This window comes from Taudactylus pleione, unplaced genomic scaffold (assembly GCF_031769625.1).
Source record: "Taudactylus pleione unplaced genomic scaffold, aTauple2 ptg000905l, whole genome shotgun sequence".
Taxonomy (NCBI): Eukaryota; Metazoa; Chordata; class Amphibia; order Anura; family Myobatrachidae; genus Taudactylus; species Taudactylus pleione.
The window spans coordinates 258,734-267,500 of record NW_028285306.1 but is presented as its reverse complement, the minus strand read 5'-3'; the positions used below and the strand labels follow the sequence as shown (position 1 = coordinate 267,500).

The 8,767-nt window shown below is 46.0% G+C and overlaps 1 protein-coding gene across 1 annotated transcript in view; it reads right to left on the bottom strand.

Annotated features, from left to right (window-relative positions):
• Nucleotides 1–6,586: 6,586 nt before the first annotated feature.
• LOC148473874 (inter-alpha-trypsin inhibitor heavy chain H3-like) overlaps nucleotides 6,587–8,767 on the bottom strand; it is a 65,513-nt gene continuing 63,332 nt past the window's right edge. The window contains exon 22 of the mRNA XM_088459319.1: nucleotides 6,587–6,719. Coding sequence (XP_088315445.1) covers nucleotides 6,587–6,719 — 133 coding nt within the window. The remainder of the gene's footprint in view (nucleotides 6,720–8,767) is intronic.

Here is an 8,767-nt window from a genome sequence, read left to right as displayed (position 1 = left end):
ACATGTATTAGTGTAATGCCAGGTAATGCAGACAGGAAGGTATAGGACATGTGATTAGTGTAATGCCAGGTAATGCAGACAGGAAGGTATAGGACATGTGATTAGTGTAATGCCAGGTAATGCAGACAGGAAGGTATAGGACATGTGATTAGTGTAATGCCAGGTAATGCAGACAGGAAGTTATAGGACATGTGATTAGTGTAATGCCAGGTAATGCAGACAGGAAGGTATAGGACATGTATTAGTGTAATGCCAGGTAATGCAGGCAGGAAGGTATAGGACATGTATTAGTGTAATGCCAGGTAATGCAGGCAGGAAGGTATAGGACATGTATTAGTGTAATGCCAGGTAATGCAGGCAGGAAGGTATAGGACATGTATTAGTGTAATGCCAGGTAATGCAGACAGGAAGGTATAGGACATGTATTAGTGTAATGCCAGGTAATGCAGACAGGAAGGTATAGGACATGTATTAGTGTAATGCCAGGTAATGCAGGCAGGAAGGTATAGGACATGTATTAGTGTAATGCCAGGTAATGCAGGCAGGAAGGTATAGGACATGTATTAGTGTAATGCCAGGTAATGCAGACAGGAAGGTATAGGACATGTATTAGTGTAATGCCAGGTAATGCAGACAGGAAGTTATAGGACATGTATTAGTGTAATGCCAGGTAATGCAGGCAGGAAGGTATAGGACATGTATTAGTGTAATGCCAGGTAATGCAGGCAGGAAGGTATAGGACATGTATTAGTGTAATGCCAGGTAATGCAGGCAGGAAGGTATAGGACATGTGATTAGTGTAATGCCAGGTAATGCAGACAGGAAGGAATAGGACATGTGATTAGTGTAATACCAGGTAATGCAGACAGGAAGTTATAGGACATGTATTAGTGTAATGCCAGGTAATGCAGACAGGAAGGTATAGGACATGTATTAGTGTAATGCCAGGTAATGCAGACAGGAAGGAATAGGACATGTGATTAGTGTAATACCAGGTAATGCAGACAGGAAGGTATAGGACATGTATTAGTGTAATGCCAGGTAATGCAGACAGGAAGGTATAGGACATGTATTAGTGTAATGCCAGGTAATGCAGACAGGAAGTTATAGGACATGTATTAGTGTAATGCCAGGTAATGCAGGCAGGAAGGTATAGGACATGTATTAGTGTAATGCCAGGTAATGCAGGCAGGAAGGTATAGGACATGTATTAGTGTAATGCCAGGTAATGCAGGCAGGAAGGTATAGGACATGTGATTAGTGTAATGCCAGGTAATGCAGACAGGAAGGAATAGGACATGTGATTAGTGTAATACCAGGTAATGCAGACAGGAAGTTATAGGACATGTATTAGTGTAATGCCAGGTAATGCAGGCAGGAAGGTATAGGACATGTATTAGTGTAATGCCAGGTAATGCAGGCAGGAAGGTATAGGACATGTGATTAGTGTAATGCCAGGTAATGCAGGCAGGAAGGTATAGGACATGTATTAGTGTAATGCCAGGTAATGCAGGCAGGAAGGTATATGACATGTGATTAGTGTAATGCCAGGTAATGCAGACAGGAAGGTATAGGACATGTGATTAGTGTAATGCCAGGTAATGCAGACAGGAAGTTATAGGACATGTATTAGTGTAATGCCAGGTAATGCAGGCAGGAAGGTATAGGACATGTATTAGTGTAATGCCAGGTAATGCAGGCAGGAAGGTATAGGACATGTGATTAGTGTAATGCCAGGTAATGCAGACAGGAAGGAATAGGACATGTGATTAGTGTAATACCAGGTAATGCAGACAGGAAGTTATAGGACATGTATTAGTGTAATGCCAGGTAATGCAGGCAGGAAGGTATAGGACATGTATTAGTGTAATGCCAGGTAATGCAGGCAGGAAGGTATAGGACATGTGCAGGGGTGTATCTAGGGATCCGAGCGCCCCTGGCAAAGTAATGGACTGGCGCCCCCCATAATTTCAAAAAGTGTCCCCCAGTAGTAGTCCCCCCAGTAGTAGTTCCCTCTATGCAGTGCCCCCAGTAGTAGTCCCCCTTATGCATTGCCCTCAGTAGTAGTCCCACTATACAGTGCCCCCCCTATACAGTGCCCTCAGTAGTGCCCCCCTATACAGTGCCCTCAGTAGCAGTTCCCCCTATACAGTGCTCCCAGTAGTAGTACCCCCCATAATGTGCCCCCAGTAATGGCCCCCACAATACAGTGCCCAAGTAGCGTCGATCCCCCCCATAACATGCCCCCATTAGTGGCCCCCACAATACAGTGCCCCCAGTAGCTTCCACCCCCCCATAATGTGCCCCCAGTAGCGGCCACCCCCTATTCAGTGCCCCCTAGTAGCCACACTCCTCAACTGTGCTGTGCCAGAAATAAAAAATAAAAAAACTTACCTAATCTCTGCTCCTGCCAACGACCGCCGCTGTCCACTCCTCCGGGCCTGCTCTCTCGCTCTGCACTATGGGATGGGAGAGATGTCATGACGTCTCTCCCATCACCCGCTGTTGGGGGGAGCCGGAAGGCAGAGCTCATGAGTGAGCTCCAGCCTGCTCCCTCCGTGGACGCAGCAGCCAATGAGAGTCTGTCTGACTGCCATTGGCTGGCTGCTATAACAAACACACAGCCGCCGCTGGCGGCTGTGTGTTTGTAAACTGTGTAGGACAGACCGCTCTCTCTGCGGTCTGCCCTGCACTTAGGGCCCAGGGGACTAGCGGGGTAGTCCACCCATTGGCTGCTGGTGGCACTGCCGGATGGCGCCCCCCCTTTGGCCGGTGCCCCTGGCGAGTGCCATCCTGGCCAATGGGTAGATACGCCCCTGGACATGTGATTAGTGTAATGCCAGTCACACACCTGAGAGATTTCACTCACAATCCAAGAGATGAAACCATTTTGATAACATCCGATAACCAGTGTACACACTACTGTATTATCAGTTTATATTCAAACAACTATATGACGTTTTAAAGATCATCAAAGGTGACATGTTTAAAGGCCCCGATGTCGGACAGCTCATGTACACATTACAAACGGCGCACGTTAATGGCTCATCGTCAGATCAGATGAGCAATCTGACAGGTTTTTACAGGATATTTGCCCGAGTGCTGTGTACATACTGTGCAATAATCCGACCCAGCAGCCGAAAACTGGATGTTCTGAATGATTACTACATAATGTGCACCCAGCTTTACTTGTGGTGTATGTACTGCTAGGAACATCCCTGTGTGTCCTGGCTATGCCCCTTTCTCTGGAACACACCGGGCCCCCTGGCTGGACTTTCTCCCCAGGCTAAACGTTGTCAGCCAGTCCCTGGAGCAGATACTCCCTTTCTCATTGGTGCCTTCTTGTTGGGCTCTAACCAGGTTGATTTTCCTGAATGTCTGTCTCCCTTACACTGACCTGTAAGATGGATCTTATTCGTGGGCAGAGCAACAATGATGCAAAAGTAACATTAATACTTTTACTTCTATACTATTTTATTTGTATACTTGTTAAATGAATATCTATTTCGTGATGCATTCGGTCAGACAGCCTTTCTAATATTTACCATACAATAGTGTCTGTCTCACTTTCTAGGGTCTAAAAAGTCTATTTACTGAGCCTTGGAGAGAGATAAAGTGGACAGAGACTTTACAGGCTAACCTTGCGGAGTACATCCCGCCATGCTTCGCATTCCTACTGATCGCATGTGCACTAACATCGTATCAGTACTGATCGCATGTGCACTAACATCGTATCCCTACTGATCGCATGTGCACTAACATCGTATCCCTACTGATCGCATGTGCACTAACATCGTATCCCTACTGATCGCATGTGCACTAACATCGTATCAGTACTGATCGCATGTGCACTAACATCGTATCCCTACTGATCGCATGTGCACTAACATCGTATCCCTACTGATCGCATGTGCACTAACATCGTATCCCTACTGATCGCATGTGCACTAGCATCGTATCCCTACTGATCGCATGTGCACTAACATCGTATCCCTACTGATCGCATATGCACTAACATCGTATCCCTACTGATCGCATGTGCACTAACATCGTATCCGTACTGATCGCATGTGCACTAACATCGTATCCCTACTGATCGCATGTGCACTAACATCGTATCCCTACTGATCGCATGTGCACTAACATCGTAACCCTACTGATCGCATGTGCACTAACATCGTATCCCTACTGATCGCATGTGCACTAACATCGTATCCCTACTGATCGCATGTGCACTAACATCGTATCCCTACTGATCGCATGTGCACTAACATCGTATCCCTACTGATCGCATGTGCACTAACATCGTATCCCTACTGAACGCATGTGCACTAACATCGTATCCCTACTGATCGCATGTGCACTAACATCGTATCCCTACTGATCGCATGTGCACTAACATCGTATCCCTACTGATCGCATGTGCACTAACATCGTATCCCTACTGAACGCATGTGCACTAACATCGTATCCCTACTGAACGCATGTGCACTAACATCGTATCCCTACTGATCGCATGTGCACTAACATCGTATCCCTACTGATCGCATGTGCACTAACATCGTATCCCTACTGATCGCTTGTGCACTAACATCGTATCCCTACTGATCGCATGTGCACTAACATCGTATCCCTACTGATCGCATGTGCACTAACATCGTATCCCTACTGATCGCATGTGCACTAACATCGTATCCCTACTGATCGCATGTGCACTAACATCGTATCCCTACTGATCGCATGTGCACTAACATCGTATCCCTACTGATCGCTTGTGCACTAACATCGTATCCCTACTGATCGCATGTGCACTAACATCGTATCCCTACTGATCGCATGTGCACTAACATCGTATCCCTACTGATCGCATGTGCACTAACATCGTATCCCTACTGATCGCATGTGCACTAACATCGTATCCCTACTGATCGCATGTGCACTAACATCGTATCCCTACTGATCGCATGTGCACTAACATCGTATCCCTACTGATCGCATGTGCACTAACATCGTATCCCTACTGATCGCATGTGCACTAACATCGTATCCCTACTGATCGCATATGCACTAACATCGTATCCCTACTGATCGCATATGTACTAACATCGTATCCCTACTGATTGCATGTGTACTAACATCGTATCCCTACTGATCGCATATGCACTAACATCGTATCCCTACTGATCGCATGTGCACTAACATATGCGATCAGTAGCGCAAAGGACAGCTCTTCCGATAAGAGCTGTCCTTTGCAGTGTGCGCTGTGCTGCGGACTTCCGGGTTTGTGACCCGGGAGCCCATCTACGCATGCGTAGAGTGACGCGGCGGCCGCGGGGCATGCTGGGAGAGATCGGATCCCTCATAGCAGCACGATGCGGTAGAAGCCCATAGGCTTCTATAGGGTAACGCCAGCACAAGCTGGCGTTACCCTCCACTTCGGAGACCCGGCAGGCCAGTTAATGATACATACGGAGAATGCGGTAAAACCACGAAAACGGGGGTTTAACCGCATTTTCCGTTTACAACATCCCGCCCTGTGTTTAAAATATGACAGTTAGGAGCTGATTAGTTGGCAGTTTATCTCCGTCCACTTTAACTCTCTCCAATACTTAGTACATATGCCCTCTCTGTCTCTCTCTCTCTCTCTCTCTCTCTCTGACTCTCTCACTCATGAATGAATGAACACTTTTCTCTTCATTTTAGGCCATAGGACCCCCTTGCCTTAAGTCCCCGGGCCCCCCAAAGTCTTAATCCTCCTCTGACTAAGACTATTTGTAATTTTGTACCCATACAGTCTTCACTATAAAGTTGAATTCATAGTTTATATTCTCATAAGAGAGGTAAAGTTACATTCATATCGTAGTGGGAGAGCAATATCCTGAATACCGTACTAACCGGCTGCATCTGTAACAAGATTTTCTCTTCATTACTTGTCAGCTGTTGGTATCTTACGACAATATACATCTGGGAGATAGTCCTGTGTATGTTATACAGAAATATCAGCACAGTGACTGTAATGGAAAACGCGTTTTCTAGTGCTGAACCAAACACCTCACTCGAGTTTCCATTTAGTCTATCGTCACTTTTCCGACTTAGACCAGTATCCGACTAGCAGGGGTAAATTACCTCTGCTAATGGATCCCCGGGGGCTATCCAACTAGCCTCCAATTCCGGCCCGACGCAGACACTTATCAGGATTTTTTTTCGGAACCTGAAGTGCCCCAAAAAATTATCCTCAAAAAGCGTTGATTTTTCACCGGCACAATGGCGAAAACACATAGGTCTGTGAACTTATCTGGGATCCTATGTGTTTTCGGCCAAATTATCCTATTTGTTCACTCAAACAAAAAGGATAGAGTGATAAAAAAAATGTTTTACATTGTAATCTCCTAACAGCAGAAATACAAATTAATTTTATGTTTCCAGTGATCACGCTGCTGTTTTTTTTCCAGCCTAATAATTTTATTCAAATCCGTACAAACATGACACCGTTTCCCAATCTCATATGTTACGTTTTTCCTGACAGAAGGGGGAAACCATTTATAGCAACACTTTAATCTGCGACACATTGCATTGTAACGTCTCATCATTGTGGGGCATGGAAGAGGTCTGGTACGATATTGCTGGCTCCACTGATTAACTCATTCGTGCCAAGAGCAACTAATAAACAGCTTCCGCCATTGGTAGAGCCATAGGCTTCGAAGTCACAATTCGCTAAACTGAAAGTAAAAATGAAGAAGAAAATATGAGTCAGGAAGGAATCGGGGTGATTTCTATGTTACTTTGCTCGTGAGATATAGCGATATATGTAACAGGTTCTGATTTCCTAGAACCAGCGTGATATATATCGCCGCTAAATTTAAAGTGTTACTTTGTTTTAAGGTCACTGGTTCATTGCTCAGTAGATTAGGTGGCACCAAAACCAACGCATCAGTGACGTAACAGAATAATTCTGAATTATTAATGCCTCCTGTTTTGCTCCCGTGCTCTGGAATGGTGCCCACGTTTAATATAAAAACAATCAGGCAGGATGGCCCTACTGCCGCATCTAATGGTTTATTGTGATCGCTGGTCCTCTGTATATGTTGGAATTATGACACACAGTACACTTTGTATTACGCATATTAAAGCTGGTTAAGTGCTAATTATGGGCCTGATTTAGTAAGGATGGCTATTGCGATCGCAGCTCCGTAATCGCACGCAGATCCACTGAGAAAATATGCTAATAATTGTAATTGCAATGCCGTCACAGCCTAACATAGGGACGCCCATATCCCGTTACGCACATCCGTAATACTTAGTTAAATAGCAAAACCATCGAGTACCATCGGTCCCTTACACAAAATGACAGCAGCCCTGACCTTACTTAGAAATTGCTAACTTCATTGCGCGCAGTGGGAGCTCAAGCTGCTTATCCTATCGCAATGGCTAATTTACGCGCCCCCATGTAACAGAGTTCAAACGCACAGGTACGCCTGCGTTTCTCTAACCCCCCCATCACCACACCCAAACAGTGCTTCCTGTCAATCACTTTGCGATGGGTATGCGTAGTCACTGCAGTCACAGTCCTGATCGCAATGGTCGGTTGTCGCACGCGCACTTCGATGCATACGCATGCCCAGTGCGTTACAATCGGTCAATTGCGTGCGTATTAGCAACTGCGATCCTTGCTGAATCAGGCCCGATGTCCTCTTCGTGGGCTGGCTGCACTCAACCATTTCCATTGGGAAAACCCCCTCTAGAAATCCTGCACTACTAATCTCAAATGGTGCTCCAACCAATCAGCTCTTAACTGTCATTTTTCAAACACATGACACTGAGGAGCTGATTGGTTGGAGAACCATTATAAGATTAGTAACAAGTAATAACAAGAATATAAGTTGTTGAAAAATCTGGGCCTAAGTTCGAAATCACTTTGGAAACAAAACTAGAAAGATACAAAAGTACATTTAAGATATAGGACTTAATATATCATATATAAAGACTACCAGATAACCCTACTATAAAGGGGTTATAATTATTGTTCCTCTGGGGTGACGTCCTATCTTCTGAGCTAAACCGTTCCACTCCTCTGCTAATGGGCAGGGACCAAGATGAAAGTCTTTCTGTGCTTGGCAGGTCCACAGACTAGCAAAATCTATGGAGACAGCAAAATGCAAGTACTGGCACAATCCCCCATCAGTCTATCAGGGGCCTTCAACGCCTAGTCAGTGTTGTCTTGATGTGAATCTCAACACACATTGGGCTCTTGTGTCCCTCTTTCAAGCCTGTTCTGGTACCCGCAGTAGAAGGGCCGCGATGGGGCTGCTCCCTAAGAACATCAGGGCGAGTACTTCCAGTGGACCACTGAGCCTCCCCCAGCCCTCAGATTGTAGCAGGCACCCTGCGGAGAGTGGCTCTATCTGGCATTGCATGAGAACAACTGGCACCCACTTGGAAGGCAATAATGGGTAACTCATGTCCCAAACCAAAAGTAACCGGCAAGCATCTTTCTGGGCAAAACTGTTCCCACAGCTGATTGACCCATCCAGGTCAGCTAGTGGTACCTGGGAGAACCCTCCTGGCGACATCAAATGTCACAATATAGAGTAAACCATCTGCATCTATTATAATAACAGCACACATGGGGCCTCATTCAGACCCGCTCGCAAGCGGGTCAAAGGTTGGGGCACTGCGCATGCACCGCGTGTGCGCAAGCCCCGGAGCGAGTGAGAAATTCACTCGCTCCGGGGCTCGCTACAAACGGGGCGGCTGTCGATGTTGATCG